Source organism: Hylobates moloch, unplaced genomic scaffold, assembly GCF_009828535.3.
Source record: "Hylobates moloch isolate HMO894 unplaced genomic scaffold, HMol_V3 SCAFFOLD_8, whole genome shotgun sequence".
NCBI lineage: Eukaryota > Metazoa > Chordata > Mammalia > Primates > Hylobatidae > Hylobates > Hylobates moloch.
Window position 1 is genome coordinate 8,950,639 of NW_026652283.1, and position 24,040 is coordinate 8,974,678.

General features: G+C 37.4%; 1 protein-coding gene across 1 annotated transcript; it reads right to left on the bottom strand.

Annotated features, from left to right (window-relative positions):
- Positions 1-684: 684 nt before the first annotated feature.
- Positions 685-11,520, bottom strand: KLRB1 (killer cell lectin like receptor B1). The gene is made up of 6 exons (XM_032159011.1): positions 11,359-11,520; positions 6,644-6,742; positions 5,885-5,959; positions 4,618-4,772; positions 4,167-4,282; positions 685-1,553 (listed from the first exon to the last, which is right to left on the bottom strand). Exons 1-6 carry the CDS (start codon positions 11,441-11,443, stop codon positions 1,406-1,408), a joined length of 678 nt encoding a protein of 225 aa, XP_032014902.1. The 5' UTR covers positions 11,444-11,520; the 3' UTR covers positions 685-1,405.
- Between the last annotated feature and the right edge of the window lie 12,520 nt (positions 11,521-24,040).

Here is a 24,040-nt window from a genome sequence, read left to right on the forward strand (position 1 = left end):
GGTAACCAGATGTCTATTTTTCAGAATTTTATTACGACAAGTCTTCTTATCAGGTACATTAACCATTTTCATTTATTTGATTTCCATGCATAATTTGGCATATTTTTAAGAAAGGTGGACATTCAAGAGATCTATGATAATAAATACTTCTGTTTTTCAACTTTCACTTCACAATTAAAAGGTATAACTTATTTTCTATCAGAATAACTAAAGATTTAATTACATATTTTCTATAGCTTGTGTGTGTGAGCCATGGGTAGAAGATGATATGGAAGAAAATGATGTAATAATAAAATTAAGATGGGAAGAACTATGGAATGGCAAGAAGAGTTAAGGTCCCTTCCCAAACTCCTTTAATTATGGGATTCTGGTGTCAGAGTCAAAAGAATGGACTTTAATCAACGTTCTGCCACAACTCAATTGTGTAGTGGTTTAAAAAATGATAGACTATGATAGATGCACAGGGATTTAGCAATTATTTACTAAAACTTTCCTGGAGATGAGCCATTACATGGAAGGGATCAATGAAGGCCACACATACACGTCAGGATTAGAATCTGATTCTCTTCAGCAGGTCTGGGGTTCTTTCCATTGAAAGGGAGCCAGTGATCACATCCAAAGCCCCTTTTTAGCTTGTAGCGGGCTTTTCTATTGGATCTAGAAACTAAATTGGCACCAGGCAGATGAACAAAATAAAAGTATACACATTTTATTCGTTTTGCATGTACATGAGGAACTCGCAAGAGAGTGACATCCATAGAAGTGGCCTAAGCAAGATGCTTTTATGCTTTTCAGACCAAGAATGATAAATTTGAAAAGAAATGACAGGATGAAGAAAAGCTGGCTAGGGGCAATAAATTTTCTAGAGGAGTCACTAGGAGATATATTGGTTGTGGGGGGCTGTAAAATAGGTGAAAAATAGGTGTTTATTCAGTATCTTTATTCAGGTTCATTGCAGCATCCAATTCCAGGTCTCTGGCGATAAGAGCTATTTTCTTGCCCTTGTATGACTCGGGTAGCCCTCCCAGAGGAATCTTTATGGCTTGCCGCATGCAGGAAGAGACAGGTCAGCTCTCCCTTTCTGAATCTACAATTTCTGTACTGTTTTAAACACAAAACAATCACTATACCAATCTGGCATATTCATGGACATCCTTCACTCCTTCACCATAGATGATCACTGTTTCTTTAAAATGATACATGTTTTCTCTATGTCTCTGTTTCCTCATTTAGTAGAATGAATATGATAAACGTGAACTTCTGTAAGATTCATAACAGTTGCACAATTCTCAGAATTTGTTCACTTTGTGCCACTAAATGTACATTAGGTAGTGCCAGTAGTATGTGCAGCTAAAAGTACAGAGATCGGTAATGGGAAGCAAATAAATTGAGATGGGATTCATAGTCAAGAGTCAGGATACACTTTATTTTTCACAGGTGTTAGTTCTTTTTGGCAGATCCATCTGATTTCTGTACTACAGTACTCAGAATACACAGATGTCTGTGAGATGTAAATACAGCTGTTCTCTTTAGCATCACCTCTAATTTCTAAGCTGTGGAGCAAAAGAAAAGTCTGTCTTAGCGTTTATGATTTTCTTAGAGCTATTCTCACTTAGCCGTTATTTCCTAGGACTCTCAGGAAGCAGTAGAATGATAAACTATTAAACAAAGAAGGTACACAGTCACAAATATAATGGTATGAACTTTTAAGATAGAGCTAATGTAAACCTCTGGAACTTTCAAGTTCATCTTCATTGGAAAAGAATCCCTCTAACAAGAAACTTCACGATTACATTAAAAAAAGAAAGAAACTTTGGAAACTGGGGATTCCGTCTTATTATTATTCTACTAACAGGTCACGTTAAAAATGTTTCCTAACTTTACTCAGCCACAGTTTTCTTAAATATTTAGGCTATAGCCACCTAATATTTAGGGGAGTCATGGAGATGAAATATGAAAATGTGGCAATACTTCAAAAATATGTGCTGAGTAAATATGATAAATATCTAGAGGCATAATGGATATTCAGGGTCTATAGAATTTGGAAGCAGTGAGAAAAAGTGGCTCAGTTCATGGTTATGTAGTCAGAGGTTCCTTTCATTCTCATTCCAAACAGAGGTGAACAGGTGTCTGCAGCAATATAATATTAGTTTCAAACAGACATGAGTCCCGTGGCTCACTGCAGGTAGGAGGTGATGATATAATTCAAACAATGGGACAGGCTGTATTGGGGTTGAGTTGCAAAGATGGTGTGAGTTCAAGACTCTCCTATTTGTCTCAAATGGATGAGGTGGTGGCAGCGTGCAGGGCTCCATCACAGCTTTTCTTTAGTCCTTTGTTCCATTTTTTCACGTAGCCTCTTGGAGCTGCTTGTCTGATTTCTTCTTACTGCCCAACCTTCTAGTCAAACCAAGAACTTCTTTCAACTGGGCTATTGCAAAAGTTCCCTATATTTTATCTCTTCCACCCTTCTAATTATTTCTTCAATTATCAGGGTAATTTTTTAAATGCCAATCTGGCCAAGTCAACAATTCCTTTTCCAAAAGGCCCTCAGTGGTTTTCCAGGCCTTCCTTGATGAGACATCTGGCTAGCTCTTGAACATTGTCTCCTGTAGCCCCCAAAACCATCCTGTAAAAAGTACTATGATTCTTTCCTTTCTTTCCTTGCCTTGCAAATAAAAGCAGAGTCTAACTGGTGCTTTTTCTACTATAACATGATACCTTCCAGGTTTGCCTGATCACTACTATCTTAATCAAAGCATCATCTTTCTCCTCAGTTTAAGATTCAACTGAATTTACTCCATCCACTTTACACATATTTATGTTCACATTTCAATGTTTTCAAATTTTATTTTTTACTGTGAACCACAATAAAATAAACATTTTGCATTATGACCCCATTAAGAAACACACACAAACTATATTTAATAAATGCTAATTCACCAATACCATGTATGAAAAGATAAAAATAAATTAATAGCAAACATACTTTCATTTATTTGTAAATAAAATATAGAAAATAACCCCCAGAAAGCAATATAAAAATCAAGAGAGATGTTTTTAGATATAATGTGTATGTTTGGCTTTTCATAAATTTATTCTAGTCCAGAACATTTATTTTAAATCATCTTTATTTTAAAATCTTACACTTTATAAAATATTTTAGAATGTGGCTCATATAATGTCAAAACTTTGCTGATTGAGCCAACATTTCTTTCAGTGTTTAATACTTTCCATACTTAATAAATTATCTTAGTATAATTTAGACAAACTTAAACATTCTCTTATGTTTTAGATTTTAATCTCTTGTTTTTTGAGTGATGGAAAATACATTTTAAGTGTAAATTTTGCCCATTTGACTAAATCATTTACAGACTCATTAAATATAACTGTTTATATTATCTCTTTTGAAAAACTCATTAAAAGTTCTTTACAGAAATGTGGTTGAAGGCCTATACATTTTTGCTTGTGAGGGAAGAAAACACCCTGCCTTTTTCTGCAAAATTATCCATGAATTCTGCTAAAATATGAAATTTGCCTGTGTTGCATCTCTCATAGTACGTTGACAATAATTTTGACTATCTTACAGAAGACAAAAGCATGTAACACTGAAAACAGCAAATAGCTCTTCTGTGGCTTATACATGTTTTCATCACATCCTCTCAAGTACCTCTGTCTTTCATATCAGCGGTTCAAATATACTGCAATTTTTGTCACAATGTGGGTGTCTGGGTTCCACACTCTGATATTTACTATTTTTTCTTTTCTTTTAATGCCAGCTGTGACCCACTAAATTGGTCTCATTACCTACTAATGTATATTTTCCCACAGTTTGAAAAATATAACGTAAGACATTCTGTGTGCCAGTGGTCTCCAGATAATCACTATTTTTAATTTAATGTGCCCCTTCCAAATAAGTTAGTCTGTTTCCTGTCCCCTAAAACTCCATTGCAGATAAAAATATATTTTCTCATAAAGAGCTGATATCTTTTCATATATAGAACTTTCCAATCAACTTTGAAATCATCCATCTTCTTAGCCTATTCTGAACCTCTTGAGAGTTTTTAAACCAAATTAAAACTACAAAACTCAATCTTCAGTGTTACTACCTTGCAGTGTAAACCTGATATAAATTGAATATTAAAATTAGCTCATCTAATACTCACTCATTAGAATTTAAAAAAGAGCCATTTATCCACTTCCAGTTCTTCTCTGATAATGAAAAATTTAATCCAATCCAAAACAGAATTGCTTTGTCACGTATCAGGTTCTGTGTATGTGTCTATAAATGGAACAGAAGAATATTAAATCTGCTTATCTATTCCTGGTTTGATCCCCTAAAACCTAGTTCAAGCATCACCTCATCTCTGAAGTCTTTCCTAACTCCTCATCAGCGTTATTCCTTCTTTGTGATATTTCCCTCTATGTTTTTATTTCTATTATTGTATTCATCACCTTATATTTAATTGTTTGTTTACATATCCACTTAGTCATTCAAATTGTGAAGTCAAAGTCATCACTTCCATTGCATAAAACCCCTGGACTAATGCACAGACATATTAATATGGTTTAAAGAAAGTGTTAAGTTTTATTAAGGTATTTTATTTAATGATTTACCAATTCATCCTTATCTCGAATAAGCAGCAAGCTGGATTCTTTGGTGGAACAATCAGCTAGACTGTTATTCCAAGGGTTGACAGTGTGAGAAAATAACAAGCATTTTTCTCGGAGTTGCTGCCAATATATTGGGCAGTTTAAGAGAACTCGTCTCTCTAAAGTAAAAAACAGAAATAAGAAATAAATGTTATATTTCTAACCTATCCCTGACACACCACAACCAATCACACACACAGGTCATTATAAATGCTCAAAGTTTTTGATTATCACTGTGAGAACAATGAATTTGTTATAAAGTTGAGATTTTTGAGACCTACTGTTCATTCTGGTACCAAGAATTGGGAATTAGTAACCAGTTATCTTGAGCATAAATGGAATCATAAAATATTAAAATAGGAAAATACCATCAGAATAATTTAAACTGCCACATCTTATATTTTAAGACAGTGAGAGACAGAATAACTTGTTTAAGTCCAGCCAGTCAGATGAAATATTTCTATTTCTCAGTTTCCTTAAATTCATCACCAGTGCCTGTTTCACTACATAGGCAACAGTATAAAACTCATGTAAAAAGTGCTGACTTTAAATGATGCACAAAATGCATAGCAAATAATTATTTTCACTAAATTAATGAGAAATACCATGGAGAAAAAATTATAAGAAAATTTCTAATTGCTAAATGATGTATTCACCTACTTAATGTGATCTATTGGATAGAATTTTCCAGAAGGACTTTCAGGTTTTCTTAAAACTTCCATTCTGTGAGAATGTGCACACAGATCATATTCCACTACAGTCACTCAACAATAGTCACCTTTTTTTATTAACACACACTGGAACAAGACTAATGTGGCTGCATGGTGAGGAAATATAATAAATAGTAAAGAATTCATTCTATGTTTAAGTTCTATCAACTAACTTCAGACCAAACTTAACAGCTCACTAAAATAATCAGGTATTTCACATATTTTCCTATCAACAATGGAGTATCCTAGCAGAGGCTCCTCATGAGGCAGCATGCCTTGCTGGTTAAAACCTTAGGCTCATAAGTCAGACCACTTACGTATAATTCCCAGCCTCATCACTTGGTGCTTATGTGACCCTCAGCAAGTTGTTGAATCTTTTTATGTCTCAGTTTTCTAATCCAGAAAAGCAGAATGATAAGAATATCTTAACATATGGATTGTTATGAATTGTGCCTAAGGTAACACATAAAATCTACCAAATATTAACTGTTATTCTTAGGAAATTCAAGCCACACAATTACCTGTTGTTTTATTCCTGTTCTGTTGAATGTCCACACTGCATTTTTCTGTTGATGATTTCTGTATTAAGGATGTCACTAGTACATAAGGAAAAACAATTAAGAGTATTAAATGCTGAAATGTTTGGTGGAGTGGATATATTACATTTCTTACTTCAGGAAACTAAATAATCTCAACAAGCTTGAATATGGACAGAAGATAAAAGTATTAGCAATGTGATAAAAAAAAAAGGTCTCACCTACAGGAAGCATACAGAAACAAATAAGAAAAAACAAAACAGGTGGACTCACACAGGCATTAGATTGCCTGTGTCTACTAGATAAGTCAATCTAAGGGGATTACTTAAGCTCTTGAATTGCCTACAGTCTCACCTGAACTTTATCATCTTCAAAATGAGTCTAATTGTGCCTGTTCCAAGGGACAGATTGTCTGCTGCAATCTGGAATTTTAGTAAGTACATAATAAACCATAAATAACTGGAAATTTTTCTTTTCTTTGTTATCATCAATTGTGATCTTTTTCAAAAGTTCTTGGGCCACATATATAATACCCCATAATGACTCTCAGGGCAATTAGGAAGACAAATATGAAAGGCTGGTATCCAAAGTGGATATGGACTGACTGTTAGAGGCATTGTTTCATGACTTTTTATTCATTGATCTTGCACTAAGATTGGGATAGCCAAATTATGTTGAGATGCTCTAAGATACATAATGGAAGTAGAGTAAGTATTATGAAATAAATGATGGTGCCCCACTTACCTGAAACACTCAACCCAGTAACAACCAAGACAAGGAGAATAATCCCAGCACAGCTAAGTTTTAGGGCAAATTGATGCCAAGGTGAACCCTGACAGACATCTGAAAAGTTAAAAAGAAAAACACAAAAACAAACAAACAAAACAAAAAACCTCAGTTAACTCAGTGGAGTACATCTGGTACAAAAATTACTTGGGATAACATAGGGACAATTAGATTCAGCTTGGGGGATGGGGGCAGGGAACAACATTTATCCATCATTCTAAAAGTAAAGTCCTGCAAGATGGGTTCTCAGATCCAACAGAGTTTGCTCATTGATAAAATACGAACACTTATGCATGTGTGTATACAAAAGATTGGCATAAGAATCAAATGAGATAGGTAGAAAGACGTTTTGAAAATTGCCAGTGCTATACAAAAATTAAGTGCATGTCTTAATGTATGAAGTAAGTCAAAGCGTTTTGTCCAAGAAGGAAGACCTTCATTTAGTCAAGATATTTTTTGAGGCTCTATTTTGTGCCAAGTACCATGTTAGGTGCTGGTGGTATACAGAAATTCTGTTCTTGGACATGGAATCCTCTGCTTTGCTGTTGTCTAGAACAATCATCTCCAAGTTGGGTCAAATGTATGGCCATCAAGGGATAAGGTTTTGTGACTGCATATCTTTTTCAATATTATCGCTAGTATAACACAACATGTGCTTACATTTACAACATCACGTAGTCTAAACCAAGTGTCAGATATCTCTGCTTTTCTCTGTAATCATATCAATTACTATATAATGAATCTCCCATGTTCTTCAGAAGTTATGATTATATTGATGAAATGTTATAAATTAATCGCAACTTTATCAATATATTTTGCTCTGTATCTTTGAAAACATAAATTAATAGAAAAAAATAATAGAGACTTATTTATAAAAATATTCTGGAGAAACACTGGGATATAGCTTCCAAAATTAAATCAACTCTGATAAGGAATTATTCTGGTAGTATATGCCTCAGTTACACTGCTAGAAGTTGTGCCTAAATAGCTCTCATATCTCTGATTTAATTGTAAGTCTCCCTCTGCTCTCATTTGGTTTTTAACATATTAGATATATTATAATTATAAATTACTTTATAAATTCTATTATTAGAGCCAGGAGCTTTTATGAATAAAGGCTTTCTAATTTATCTGAAGCTATTGACTTATTTGTATTATCTATTCCTTTTTATTTTTTCTAATATTATTCCATGTAAGTGATTACTTGCTATGAGTTATATGTTAAAAAATTTAGCATCAGATATACTATAATATTATCCTTTATTCTCTTTATATGTTTCAGAATGGCCATGAAGCTATTTCTACTTTTAATGGTACATTATCCTTGAGGATTAAGTTGTGCGGTCCAGTTTGCAGACCTGATAATCTCTCACATCAGGATGCTCACACTGATATAAGTGAATCAGCTCTCTCTAAAATGGCCCTGAGGAGATAGAATTTAGTAGCGTTAGATGTGATCAAAGTTATGGGAGGAAACATAATACACTGAAGTCAGGGTTGTAACATATGGATTATCGTCTGGTACTATTTAGGACATGCTGTGTCAGTCGAGGGGGGCAGGGGGGAGTAGATACCTAGAGGAGACTCCAAGGCCCCAGGGATATATCTGCATGTGAGGAAACAAGCTTGGTAATATTGGCCTAGAACTTCTAATGAGAGCTGGTGTGATGTAAGAATGGCTACATGCAGTCAATAAGCCCAAGACAGCACTGGGATGGCTTTTCTTCCAGTTTTATATATGTACATTATTTCACCTTTCTGTCTCTTCTCTTCCCTACCCTTCCTTGAAACTCTAAGTTTGTCTAGTGGAGAAAGCTCTGTATAGTCACTATTTTAATTGCTAAATTAATTATATTTATTTATTTATTTATTTATTTATTTTTGAGATGGAGTTTCACTCTTGTTGCCCAGGCTGGCGTGCAATGGCGCGATCTCGGCTCACCGCAACCTCCGCCTCCTGGGTTCAAGCAATTCTCCTGCTTCAGCCTCCCGAGTAGCTGGGATTACAGGCATGTGCCACCACGCCTGGCTAATTTTGTATTTATTTTTTTTTTTAGTAGAGACGGGGTTTCTCCATGTTAGTCAGGCTGGTCTCCAACTCCCAACCTCAGGTGATCCACCCACCTCGGCCTCCCAAAGTGCTGGGATTACATGCATGAGCCACCGCGCCCGGCCTAATTCTATTACTAATATTAATTTAGTAATTTTCATTAATAAAGGCTAACTTTGATTAAGAACAGTCTTTCCAATCTAGCAAATCTGAGTGTGAACATACTATTTTGGAAAATACGTTCAACCTTCATAACCCACAGATTTCCTCATTTGTGAAATGTGGAATAATATCTATGTCATAATATTTTGGAGAGGAATATATGAAACAATTCTTCTAAATGCTGGGCACAGCGTCTGGCACATGGTAACTGTTCAATGAACAGCAGTTCTTTTTTTCTAAAAGTTTTTTTTTTAACTATAGGTAAAAGGCAACTTGGTGACTTTTAAAAATTGTTATTCACTCATGCTAAAATGTAAGGAGTTGAGTGGAGTGTACTGTGTCTGGGAGGAATGTACTCCTGTACTGTGTTTCTGTGGCACCATACGACGTTAGAATTAATGAAGTTACAATAAATCACTACAGAGGTCAGGTGGACTTTAGTTATCTGGAAATACCTACCTACGGCTATTCTCCTTTTGAGTTTAAAAAGTACGTGAAATCATCTCATTTCATTGTTCTAAACCTTCCAATGACTTTTCATCAGGCAAATCTGAGTCCGTAGAATGGCTCATATGTCCCTATTTAAGCTGGCCCCCACTTCTGTTGGATGTTATCACTCACATCTCTCTTTCTGGTTTTGCTAACTGCCTTAGATACGATCACCACACTACAGAGTGACCACAGCCTCAACAGTTTAGCCAGAGACCAATAGTGGTTTTAAAATCATTTAATATCAGACCAGTGTTCTATAGTCACATATTTTGCCCTGGCTTTATTCTACTCTTATTTTTTCTTCAGGTTTACTCTCAGAATGACATTTTATAGGATAATTATTACAATCCAAGTAGAAAAAATTTCTGCATCCATTGGTTTGGGGTCATAGCAACATTTGGGAAGAGTCTCACTATCTCTATATTCTTTTTCTGACAATGCCCACTTTCCAACGTTTGCTAGATATGAATATAGGAAAAGAAAGACTTACTCTTTTCTTTAAAAAAAAAATCTGGCTCAACCAAATCCTCCCTATAGTTATTAGAATCCTCTAATTTCCTCTACTCTTATATGAAAATTATAGTGAAACTTAATTGATGGCTCTAAGACTTTCTTCTTGATTTAAAACTTGGAGAATTCAATAGTTTAAAACTTAGTCTTAAAACAGCACAAGTCAAATGCTTGGCATGATATGGAATGAATATCAGATTGGTAAACAATTGCAATATTATCAGTGATAGTAAATTCAGTTAGATATCAGAAAATAATAATGTGTCATAATAATTTCATGCTGATTTTCTGCCTCAGTTTCTAGTTTCCCCCCATCCATCCACAGGCCATGCTATCCATCATGTATTACCTCACATTGGTGTTCCCCGCTTCTTTCATGCAGAATCCTAACTCTTCAGAGACACAGGAAAGTGCTAGTTTCAACAAATGGTAAGTAGGTTCGTTACTGATATGCTCAAGTGTTTTGTGGCTTGTCTCTTTCTAAGCTGTGATACTTTTCAAACTAGAAAATATCAGGTAGTAATGATATTCAAATCTTTGATCTTAAATATGATTTTTTTCCAGAAAGTTTTCCCCTCTCTTGAGAGAGTCAAGTATGTTACTCATTAAGCCTACACTTTATATATATGTATTTATATATATAATATATATAAAATATATGTATAAAATATATATATATATATTTTTTTGAGATAGAGTCTCGCTATGTCACCCAGGCTGGAGTACAGTGGCACAATTACAGCTCACTGCAGCCTTGATCTCTTGGGCTCAAGCAATCCTCTCACCTCAGCCTCCCGAGTAGCTAGGACCACAGGCACGTGCCACCACACTTGGCTATTTTTTCGTATTGTTTGTAGAGATGAAGTTTTGCCACATTGCCCAGGCCGGCCTTTAACTCCTGGACTCAAGCAAACCACCCACCTCAGCCTACCAAAGTACTGGCATTACAGGCATGAGCCACTGCAACTGGCCTACACGTTGTATTCTGAAAGGAATATTATGGATGAAAATGCACTGGGACTTAATCATAGTATTGATTATTTTGTAGAGGAATTTGGAATAACGTAGGTTGTTATTACAGCAAGTTTGCAATGTGTGTCTTAAATATTCCTTAGTTCATACATGTAAAATATTTTTCCTTCCTTCCTTCCTTCCTTCCTTCCTTCCTTCCTTCCTTCCTTCCTTCCTTCCTTCTTCTCTTTCTCTCTCTTTTCTTTCTTTCTTTCTTTCTTTAGACAAATGATTTTGTTTTTAATTAATTGTTGAAAAAAAGAGTGTGAAGTTTAAAATTTTTTTTCCAAAGTTGTGATTATCTACAGGTAAGCCATGCAACACCCATTAAACATTAATATAAAACTACTGCTCATCTTTAAAGCAATGATTTAAAGCCATAAATGTAACAGGAAGATCTAATTCTGGAAGATATACAAATGCTGAAAGGAAAATTAAAGCCACTTACCCCGAGGAAGAGATGAAGGTGAAGAACTTTCTGGGCCTGAGTCCGTGGGTAAGCTTAACTCAGCATATATCGCTTGTTGGTCCATGGCAGACAGAGGAAGGTGGCATTAAACTTGTGTATAAGAACAAACTCTCAATTCTGTGAGGCAAAATCAGCAAACGGAAGCGTTCTGCCTGCAGTACTTTATCTCTCTTTTGTCCCCACCCACATACACTTCTTGTTGGTGGTTTTCTCCATAAATTACTGAGACAATCCACTTACTGCATGTTCATTATACCTAGCTATGTAATATCTACTTTCCTTAATTAACTGGCCTGTTGTTTGAGAAAATTCTGGGAGGCGCATTTGTTCTTGTTTTTCTAACCATCCCTTTTGTGTTCCTCTCTCAGGGACAGGACCAGAGTGAAGAAAATGAGGCATAGCCTGGGGTTCCAATTTAAGGGGCCCCCACAAAACTCACTAATTAACAGAAATAATATTTAGCACAATTCTGTAAAAGTACAAACTAATGCAAAAAAGTCCATAATGCTATTCAAAGGCTCTAAAATCTTCCTGAAATATCTGTGCTCCAAAGAAAGTTGTGAAATGTGAAAAATGGGAACATAAATGTGAGAAAGCCCCTGGAATAACACAACAGAAAAAGCAATATGCTAAAGATCAATAGCCTACTGTTAGCTTAGCTCTGAAGGCACTCTTGGATATGATAGCATTTCCACATAAGAAAAAGTATTTGGAAACTGCCAGAATTGCAGGAAGTGGAGTATATGGAATTTTTTATCTCTTTCAAAGACTTTCTTTTTTTTTCAAGGTGATTATAGTATGTGTCTACTTTTTTTTTCCTTTTTCCTTTTTTTTATTATTATTGTACTTTAAGTGCACAATGTGCAGGTTTGTTACATATGTATACATGTGCCATGTTGGTGTGCTGCACCCGTTAACTCGTCATTTACATTAGGTATGTCTCCTAATGCTATCCCTCCCGCCTCCCGCCACCTCACGACAGGCCCCGGTGTGTGGTGTTCCCCTTCCTGTGTCCAAGTGTTCTCATTGTTCAATTTCAACCTATGAGTGAGAACGTGCGGTGTTTGGTTTTCTGTCCTTGCAATAGTTTGCTCAGAATGATGGTTTCCAGCTTCATCCACGTCCCTACAAAGGACATGAACTCATCCTTTTTTATGGCTGCATAGTATTCCATGGTGTATATGTGCCACATATTCTTAATCCAGTCTATCATTGATAGACATTTGGGATGGTTCCAAGTCTTTGCTATTGTGAATAGTGCCACAATAAACATACATGTGCATGTGTCTTTATAGCAGCATGATTTATAATCCTTTGGGTATATATCCAGTAATGGGATGGCTGGGTCAAATTCTAGTTCTAGTCCCTTGAGGAATTGCCACACTGTCTTCCACAATGGTTGAACTAGTTTACAGTCCCACCAACAGTGTAAAAGTGTTCCTATTTCTCCGCATCCTCTCCAGCACCTGTTTTTTCCTGACTTTTTAATGATTATCATTCTAACTGGTGTGAGATGGTATCTCATTGTGGTTTAGATTTGCATTTCTCTGATGGCCAGTGATGATGAGCATTTTTTCATGTGTCTGTTGGCTACATAAATGTTTTCTTTTGAGAAGTGTCTGTTCATATACTTTGCTCACTTTTTGATGGGGTTGTTTGTTTTTTTCTTGTAAATTTGTTTAAGTTCTTTGTAGATTCTGGATATTAGCCCTTTGTCAGACGGGTAGATTGTAAAAATTTTCTCCCATTCTGTAGGTTGTCTGTTCACTCTGATGGTAGTTTCTTTTGCTGTGCAGAACCTCTTTAATTTAATTAGATCCCATTGGTCAATTTTGGCTTTTGTTGCCATTGCTTTTGGTGTTTTAGTCATGAAGCCCTTGCCCATGCCGATGGCCTGAATGGTATTGCCTAGGTTTTCTTCTAGGGTTTTTATAGTTTTAGATCTAATATTTAAGTTTTTAATCCATCTTGAATTAAGTTTTTTCAAGGTGTAAGGAAGGGATCCAGTTTCAGCTTTCTACATATGGCTAGCCAGTTTTCCCAGCACCATTTATTAAATAGGGAATCCTTTCCCCATTTCTCGTTTTTCTTAGATTTGTCAAAGATCAGATGGTTGTAGATATGTGGTATTATTTCCGGGGACTCCGTTCTGTTCCATTGGTCTATATCTCTGTTTTGGTACCAGCACCATGTTGTTTTGGTTACTGTTGCCTTGTAGTATAGTTTGAAGTCAGGTAGTGTGATGCCTCCAGCTTTGTTCTTTTGACTTAGGATTGTCTTGGCAATGCGGGCTCTTTTTTGGTTCCATATGAACTTTAAAGTAGTTTTTTCCAGTTCTGTGAAGAAAGTCATTGGTAGCTTGATGGGGATGGCATTGAATCTATAAATTACCTTGGGCAGTATGGCCATATTCACAATACTGATTCTTCCTATCCGTGAGCATGTAATGATCTTCCATTTATTTGTGTCTTCTTTTATTTCATTGAGCAGTGGTTTGTAGTTCTCCTTGAAGAGGTCCTTCACCTCTTTCAAAGATTTTCAGGCATAGAACCTTAGAGCAAGACCTTAGGTGGACTGGGCTCCAACATGGCCGAATAGGAACAGCTCCAGTCTACAGCTCCCAGTGTGAGCGACAAGAAGATGGGTGATTTCTGCATTTCCAACTGAGGTACTCAGTTCTTCTCACTGGGGCTTGGTGGACAGTGGGTATAGCCCACGGTCCAGGGTGGGGCATCACCTCACCAAGGAAGCACAAAGGATTGGGGCATTCCCTTTCCTAGCCAAGGGAAGCCATGACAGACGATACCTGGAAAATGGGACACTCCCACCCTAATACTGCGCTTTTCCAATGGTCTTAGCAAATAGCACACCAGGAGATTATATCCTGCGCCTGGCTCGGAGGGTCCCATGCCCACGGAGCCTTGCTCACTGCTAGCACAGCAGTCTGAGATCAAACTGCAAGGCGGCAGTGAGGCTAGGGGAGGGGCGTCCACCATTGCTGAGGCTTGAGCAGGTAAACAAAGCTGCCGGGAAGCTCGAACTGGGTGGAGCCCACCGCAGCTCAAGGAGGCCTGCCTGCCTCTGTAGACTCCACCTCTGAGGGCAGGGCATAGCTGAACAAAAGGCAGCAGAAACTTCTGCAGACTTAAACATCCCGGTCTGACAGCTTTGAAGAGAGTAGTGGTTCTCCGAGCATGGAGTTTGAGATCTGAGAATGGACAGACTGCCTCCTCTAGTGGGTCCCTGACCCTGAGTAGCCTAACTGGGAGACACCTCCCAGTAGGAGCCGACTGACACCTCATACAGCCAGGTGGCCCTCTGAGACGAAGCTTCCAGAGGAAGGATCAGGCAGCAACATTTGCTGTTCTGCAATATGTGCTGTTCTGCAGCCTCCACTGGTGATACCCAGGGAACAGGGACTGGAGTGCACCTGTAGCAAACTCCAACAGACCTGCAGCTGAGGGTCCTGACTGTTAGAAGGAAATGAACAAATAGAAAGGACATTCAGAAGGAAATGAACAAATAGAAAGGACATTCACACCAAAACCCCATCTGTGTGCCACCGTCATCGAAGACCAAAGGTAGATAAAATCACAAAGATGGGGAGAAACCAGAGGAGAAAAGCTAAAAATTCTAAAAATCAAAGCGCCTCTTCTCCTCCAAAGGAACACAGCTCCTGGCCAGCAATGGAACAAAGCTGGATGGAGAATGACTTTGATGAGTTGAGAGAAGATGGCTTTAGGCGACTGGTAATAACAAACTTCTCCAAGCTGAAGGAGGATGTTTGAACCCATCACAAAGAAGCTAAAAACCTTGCAAAAAGATTAGACGAATGGCTAACTAGAATAAACAGTGTAGAGAAGAACTTAAATGACCTGATGGAGCTGAAAACCATGGCATGAGAATGACATGATGCATGCACAAGATTCAGTAGCCAATTTGATCAAGTGGAAGAAAGGGTATCAGGGATTGAAGATCAAATGAATGAAATGAAGCCAGAAGAGACGTTTAGAGAAAAAAGAGTAAAAAGAAATGAACAAAGCCTCCAAGAAATGTGGGACTATTTGAAAAGACCAAATCTATGTCTGATTGGTATACCTGAAAGTGACGGGGAGAATGGAACCAAGTTGGAAAACACTCTTTAGGATATTATCCAGGAGAACTTCCCCAATCTAGCAAGGCAGGCCAACATTCAGATTCAGGAAATACAGAGAATACCACAAAGATACTCCTCGAGAAGAGCAACTCCAAGACACATAATTGTCAGATTCACTAAAGTTGAAATGAAGGAAAAAATGTTAAGGGAAGCCAGAGAGAAAGGTCAGGTTACTCATAAAGGGAAGCCCATCAGACTAACAGCAGATCTCTTGGCAGAAACTCTACAAGCCAGAAGAGAGTGGGGGCCAATATTCAACATTCTTAAAGAAAAGAATTTCATATCAACCCAGAATTTCATATCCAGCCAAACTAAGCTTCATAAGTGAAGGAGAAATAAAATCCTTTACAGACAAACAAATGCTGAAAGATTTTGTCACCACCAGGCCTGCCCTAAAAGAGCTCCTGAAGGAAGCACTAAACATGGAAAGGAACAACCAGTACTAGCCACTGCAAAAACATGCCAAATTGTAAAGACTATTAATGCTAGGAAGAAACTGCATCAACCAACAAGCAAAATAACAAGCTAACATCATAATGACAGGATCAATTTCACACATAATGATATTAACCTTAAATGTAAATGGGCTAAGTGCTCCAATTAAAAGACACAGACTGGCAAATTGGATAAAGAGTCAAGCCCCATCAGTGTGCTGTACTCAGGAGTCCCATCTCATGTGCAGAGACACACATAGGCTCATAATAAAGGGATGGAGGAAGATCTACCAAGCAGGTGGAAAACAGAAAAAAGCAGGGGTTTCAATCCTAGTCTCTGATAAAACAGACTTTAAACCAACAAAGAAAAAAGAGACAAAGAAGGCCATTACATAATGGTAAAGGGATCAATTCAACAAGAAGAGCTAACTATCCTAAACATATATGTACCCAATATAGGAGAACCCAGATTCATAAAGCAAGCCCTTAGAGACCTACAAAGAGACTTAGACTCCCAACAATAATAATGGGAGAATTTAACACCCCACTGTCAACATTAGACAGATCAATGAGACAGAAAGTTAACAAGGATATCCAGGAATTGAACTCAGTTCTGCACCAAGCAGACCTAATAGACATCTACAGAACTCTCCACCCAAAATCAACAGAATACACATTCTTCTCAGTACCACATCACACTTATTCCAAAATTGACCACATAGTTGGAAGTAAAGCTCTCTTCAGCAAATGTAAAAGAACAGAAATTATAACAAACTGTCTCTCAGACCACAGTGCAATCAAACTAGAACTCAGGATTAAGAAACTCACTCAAAACTGCTCAACTACATGGAAACTGAACAACCTGCTCCTGAATGACTACTGGGTACATAACGAAATGAAGGTAGAAATAAAGATGTTCTTTGAAACCAATAAGAACAAAGACACAACATACCAGAATCTCTGGGACACGTTTAAAGCAACGTGTAGAGGGAAATTTATAGCACTAAATGCCCACAAGAGAAAGCAGGAAAGATCTAAAATCGACACCCTAACATCATAATTAAAAGAACTAGAGAAGCAAGAGCAAACACATTCAAAAGCTAGCAGAAGGCGAGAAATAACTAAGGTCAGAGCAGAACTGAAAGAGATAGAGAAACAAAAAACCCTTCAAAAAATCAATGAATCCAGGAACTGGTTTTTTGAAAAGATCAACAAAATTGATAGACAGCTAGCAAGACTAATAAAGAAGAAAAGTGAGAAGAATCAAATAGACTCAATAAAAAAATGATAAAGGGGATATCACCACCAAGCCCACAGAAATACAAATTACCATCAGAGAATACTATAAACACCTCTACACAAATAAACTAGAAAATCTAGAAGAAATGAATAAATTCCTGGACACATACACCCTCCCAAGACTAAATCAGGAAGAAGTCAAATCCCTGAATAGACTAATAACAGGCTCTGAAATTGAGGCAATAATTAATAGCCTACCAACTGAAAAAAGTCCAGGACCAGATAGATTCACAGTCACATTCTACCAGAGGTACAAAGAGGAGCTGGTACCATTCCTTCTGAAACTATTCCCATCAATAGAAAAAGAGGGAATCCTCCCTAACTCATTTCAGGAGGCCAGCATCATCCTGATACCAAAGCCTGGCAGAGACACAACAAAAAAAGAGAATTTTAGACTAATATCCCTGATGAACATCGCTGCAAAAATCCTCTATAAAATACTGGCACACCAAATCCAGCAACACGTCAAAAAGCTTATCCACCACGATCAAGTTGGCTTTATCCCTGGGATGCAAGGCTGGTCCAACATATGCAAATCAATAAACGTAATCCATCATATAAACAGAACCAAAGACAAAAACCACATGATTATCTCACTAGATGCAGAAAAGGCCTTCAACAAAATTCAACAGCGCTTCATGATAAAAAATATCAATAAACTAGGTATTGATAGGACGTATCTCAAAATAATAAGAGCTATTTATGACAAACCCACAGCCAATATCATACTGAATGGGCAAAAACTGGAAGCATTCCGTTTGAAAACTGGCATAAGACAGGGATGCCCTCTCTCACCACTCCTATTCAACATAGTGTTGGAAGTTCTGGCCAGGGCAATCAGGCAGGAGAAAGAAATAAAGGGTATTCAATTAGGAAAAGAGGAAGCCAAATTGTCCGTGTTTGCAGATGACATGATTGTATATCTAGAAAACCCCATTGTCTTAGCCCAAAATCTCCTTAAGCTGATAAGCAACTTCAGCAAAGTCTCAGGATACAAAATCAATGTGCAAAAATCACAAACATTCCTATACACCAATAACAGACAAACAGAGAGCCAAATCATGAGTGAACTCCCATTCACAGTTGCTACAAAGAGAATAAAATACCTAGGAATCCAACTTACAAGGGATGTGAAGGACCTCTTCAAGGAGAACTACAAACCACTGCTCAATGAAATAAAAGAGGACACAAACAAATGGAAGAACATTCCGTGCCCATGGATAGGAATAATCAATATTGTGAAAATGGCCATACTGCCCAAGGTAATTTATAGATTCAAGGCCATCCCCATCAATCTACCATTGACTTTCTTCACAGAATTGGAAAAAACTACTTTAAAGTTCATATGGAACCAAAAAAGAACCCACATTGCCAAGTCAATCCTAAGCCAAAAGAATGAAGCTGGAGGCATCACGCTACCTGGCTTCAAATTGTACTACAAGATTACAGTAACCGAAATAACATGATATTGGTACCAAAAAAGAGCCCTCATTGCCAAGACAATCCTAAGCCAAAAGAACAAAGCTATGGATGAATAAGTGGTTTTTACTATCACTTTTGCCCACGTTTTCTTCATATCAGGTTAAAAAATGAACAAATAAAATTTACAGCCACAACTAATGGCATTTTTCCCTTTACTTTTTACCAGAGGTAACATCTAATCTGAAGTTGGTACAGAGTATTTGCAGGCATATTCTGTCTGCTTTTATTATAAATATTTATTGCTAGATGAGACCTATTTCATGTAATTTTTTTCTTTTCATGACATTCAAAATCCAAGCTCCTTGACCACTTGTTTTAGAATGTTATTTGCTTCAGAGAAACTCTCTTACCTTTATCACCATCCGGAACACCACAACCATCTTTGCAAAATCAGCAGGAATTTACCACTTCCGTTTTTTCTGAAGACACAGCTTGTATTTTACATTTGTTGTTGCTAGGTTTTTATTATGCATTTGTGTTTTATATTTAACATTTTGGTATAACCCTCCCAACAAATAATATGGAGCGTAACATAGTAGATGTTTTCTGAACAGTAACTGAATGACTGAATTGGAGTCGCACATGACTCTCATAATAATGGGATCATGTTACTTTATACTTCGAGAATTTGACTTCCAGCATCTGCTTTATCCCCCATCCCTAACCTTTGTATTTGTATTCGATAACACGAAAATGATGGGAGAACTGTGCTATTCTAAAAGTAAACACAATTCTTAGATTACAAAAGTGAGCTTTAACAATATGTATCCCCATCTTAGTGAATGGACTTCAGGCTTATGCTTATAGCTCCACTGATAGCTGGCATGCTGGTTGACGATAGTTTATAAAAATATCTTTCTGTAGAGACTTTTGTGGTAAATATTTCCTGTGCAACTGACCTAATTTTGTTTGCAGTGGAAATTTCTGAACCTTGAACATCAAAAACTTTCATACAATATCTTTTTTCATCACAATTTTGACAATGTTCTGAATACTAGTATAATGTATTATTGAACAGGTTATAGAAAGTACATTTATTATTGGAAAGAGTTTGTATTTCAAGTCTTGATCAGTAGGTTCAGTTGGTATTTAAAAATCATATATTTTGCTGTATGATTTTCTTACATTAATAACGGTAAATTCAGTTATAATGCCCAACCACATGCACACAAAATTATCTTTTGAGGACAAATATAACCATTCGCCTAGATTAAATGTGGAAAATTTGTTAGGAGGTGTTATGGGCTGAATTGTGTTTCTACTCTTCTCCCCAGAATTCATATATTGACATCTTAGCCCTTAGAAGATGGAGTCCTTAAAAGGTAAATAAGTTAAAGGTGAGCCCTAATCAAATATGACTGGACTCCTCATAAGAAGAGATTAACACATAGATACACACAGAGGTAAGACCAGGTGAACACAGAGAGAGAAGATGACCATCTACAAGCCAAGCAGAGAGGCCTTCAAAGAAATCAACTCGTGGCTCATGCCTGTAATCCCAGCACTTTGGGAGGCCGAGGCAGGCGGATCATGAGTTTGGGAGTTCGAGACCAGCCTGGCCAATATGGTGAAACCCTGTCTCTACTAAAAATACAAAAATTAGCCGGGCGTGGTGGCGCACGCTTGTATAGTCCCAGCTACTTGGGAGGCTGAGGCAGAGTCACCTGAACCTGTGAGGCGGAGGTTGCTGTGAGCCGAGATTGCGCCACTACACTCCAGCATGGGTGACAGAGCGAGACTCCATCAAAAAAAAAAAAAAAAACAAATTAACTCTACCAACACCCTGATCTCAGATTTCTAGACTCCAGAACTCTGAAAAAAATTATTTTTTATTTAAGCCACCCAGTCTGTGGCATTTCATTATGGAAGCCCTAGAAAACAAATATAGGGGTTTTCCAGAGCTATACTCCAGTACAAATAGGAAGCATAAGATAAGCACAATAAATACACCACGTATCCATTCTTCCTTCAATATACATTTGTGTCGTTGTTCTCTGGCATTACAAAAACAGTCACAGTTCAAGGGAAAATTTTCTTTTCCTAGCAAAAATAGACATACATTTATATTACTACATTGCAAATACATTATAAATGTATTTATATGTAAAATCTATAGGAACACAGAAAAAAGAAGAACTGAGACTTAAAACAAATGAAGCTTAACTGGTACATCTGGACTCTGATGAGTGAAAATTCCAGGCAAATAGAAAAGCCACAGCCAAATGGTGAGTTCCTACTATGGTTAGAACACATCTGTCTTAACTCAGAAATCACGCCTAATCTTGTTAATAGCTTACATTTTTCTTAGGCGGCAATAAACACTTTTTAACTGTTTAAATTTAGCAAGAAACATTTTGTTTATAATTCTGAATTTGAATGGGCTAATTACGGTGAACACAGGCGGTAAATAACAGATGAGACAGAAGATAAATGGAGTGATAGTGCCACACAGTCTTTAATCCTTAGAGGCTTTCACTCACTCTCCCATCTTCATTGTCTTACTGCACTCTTCCGATATGATTGAATATCTTCCAATTCTGTGGATGGAGAGAGAGAGGATATTTCATTGAAACCGCTGTCCTTACATACTCAATCTTCTCAGAGAATATGCTTCTCTTCTTTTATTTGTCATCACTGAACACTAGAGCTCCCCCAATGACACAACTTTTCTTGTGTATTTTTTTACTATGGTTAAAAAAAACACACAACATAAAATGTGCCAGCATAATCGTTCCTAAGTGTGGAGTTCACTAATGTTAAGTTATTGACATTGTTATAAAATAGATCTTCAGAACTTTTTTCATCTTACAAAACTGAATCAGTGTACCCTTTAAACAATAACCCCTCATTCCTTGCTCCTCTCAGCTCCTGGAAATCACCGCTTTACTTTTTTTCTCTATGAATTTGACTTCCCTAGGTACTTCATGTAAGTGGAATCATACATTATCTGTCTTTTTTTTTGAGACAGAGTCTCTCTCTGTCGCCCAGGCTGGAGTGCAGTGGTGCAATCTAGGCTCACTGCAACCTCTGCCTCCTGGGTTCAAGTGATTCTCCTGCCTCAGCCTCCCAAGTAGCTGGGATTACAGGCGCCACCACTACACCCAGCTAATTTTTGTATTTTTAGGAGAGACAGGGTTTCACCATGTTAGTCAGGCTGGTCTCGAACTCCTGACCTCAGGTGATCTGCCCACCTTGGCCTCCCAAAGTGCTGGGATTACATGTGTGAGCCACGGCGCCCGGCCCATTATCTGTCTTTTTTATAACTGGCTTATTTCACTTGGCATAATGTTCTCAAGGTTCACCCATGTTGCAACATGTGTCAGAATTTCCTTCCTTTTAAGGCTGAATAATATTCCACTGTACGAATATACCACATCTTAGACCCTCACCCACTGGTGGACACATGCTTCTACTTTCTGGCTCCTGTAACTAGTACTGCTATGAACATGGGTGTAAAAATATCTCCTTGAGACTGGTTTAGTCCATTTGTGCTGGTATAACAAAATACCAAGACTGGGTAATTTATAAAGAATAGAAATTTATTTATTACAGTTCTGGAGGCTAGAAAGTCCACGATCAAGGTGCTGGCACTTGCTGTCTGGCAAGGACATTCTTGCTGCATCCTCACATGGTGGAGGGGGTGAAAAATGCAAAAAGCATGAATGCTGAGTCTTCACATGGCAAAAGGCAGAAGAGCAAAAGGATCTAAAGCTAGTTCCCTCCATCCCTTATAAAAGGCACTAATCCATTTATGAGGCTGGAACTCTCATGACTCAAACACTTCCCCAAAGACCTTACCTCTTAATACCATCACAATGTAGATAGTTTCAACATGAATTTGGAGGGGGCACATTCAAACCGTAGCAGAGACTCTCTTTCTTTCTCTCTCTTTCTTTCTCTCTCTTTCTTTCTTTCTTTCTTTCTTTCTTTCTTTCTTTCTTCTTTCTTCTTTCTTTTCTTTCTTTCTCTCTCTCTCTCTCTTTCTTTCTTTTAATATACCTAGAAGGGGGATTACTAGGTCATATGGTAATTCTATTTTTAGTGTCCTGAGGAATCATCACACTATTTTTCATAGTGTTGGCACCATTTTACAATCCCACCAACAATGCATAAAGTTTCCAATTTCTCCGCATCCTTACCAACACTTATTTTCTGTTTTATTTCATTTTGTTTAATAGTAGCCATCCTAATAGGTTTGAAGTGATACCCTTCTTGTTTTTAATTCTAACATCCCTTCTATGTCTGGTTCTGATGCTTGCTCTGTCCTTTCATTTATTTTTTGCCTTTTAAAATGGCTTTTTTTCTCCCTTGATAGCCTGATAAGATACCAAGAAAAAAGGAACTGCTGCAATTTGATCTTTAGTATTGTGGTGAGGTGTGGGGAGAGGGAAGTAAGATTAGATCTCAGATTTGTAGTGAGGCCTCTGGACTGCGAGCTTCACAAATGTTTCTATTTTCTTTTCCATCCCACTTAGGCGGGAGAGGATGGCTAGAGTGGTCCGAAGTTGGATATTTCTCTTCTCCCATGAGGAAGGCTAGAGCTGACTGGAGTTGTATAACGCTTCTTCTAGGTCAGTTAGACTCTTAATAATGCCCCAGCAGTGTAGGTCCTGGTTTACTGTTTTCTCCTGAGGGCAGAACCTTTTTAAGAAGAATACAGCATAAGAAAAAAAAAAATGAAGAAGAAGAAGAAAGAAGAAGAAGAACACAGTGCTCTGGCATATTTTAAAATTATTCCTTTCTTCCCCTACTGGAGGCGTGAGAGGGTTTTTCTCTAATATTTTCTGTGAGAACCTGGCCAAGTTCCTGTAGGTAAATCTCACAAAATTGTGGGATCCTCATATGACTGGGTCCCCCTGTAGTTTTTAACTCTCAAAGTTGCCTGCACTGGGCCTCCAGCACCTCATCAATTATCATCCGGGTTTTGCTCTCCCAGCTCTCGCTCTCATGATCGTTTCTCTTCCTGTGTTTTCCCGTCTGCCTCTTCAAACCTGGGTGCAGCCATTTGCTGTTTCTTCACTGCTCTTACATATCCTAGAAGAGTTGTTGATTTGTCAGTCTGTTCAACTTTTTCTTGTATTTAATCTGAAGTGGTAACTTCCAAGCACCTTATAGGCGGAACTGGAAACTGGAAGTTTTTTCTCATTGTGGTTTTGACTTAAATTTTCCTGACGATTAGCGAAGTTGAGCAACTTTTTATATTCTTGTTGGCCACTTAAATGTTATCTTTGAAGAAATGTCTGTTCAATTTCTTTGCCCATGTTTTAATCAGGCTATTTGATTTTTGCTT

Excerpts from the sequence above, each read along its gene's own strand:
- KLRB1 (XM_032159011.1), bottom strand. The coding sequence starts at position 11,443 with ATGGACCAACAAGCGATATATGCTGAGTTAAGCTTACCCACGGACTCA. Across the intron at positions 6,743-11,358 it reads ACCTTCATCTCTTCCTCGGG|ATGTCTGTCAGGGTTCACCT; the intron begins GTAAGTGGCTTT and ends TTAACTTTTCAG. Across the intron at positions 5,960-6,643 it reads TACTGGGTTGAGTGTTTCAG|TGACATCCTTAATACAGAAA; the intron begins GTAAGTGGGGCA and ends CTTATGTACTAG.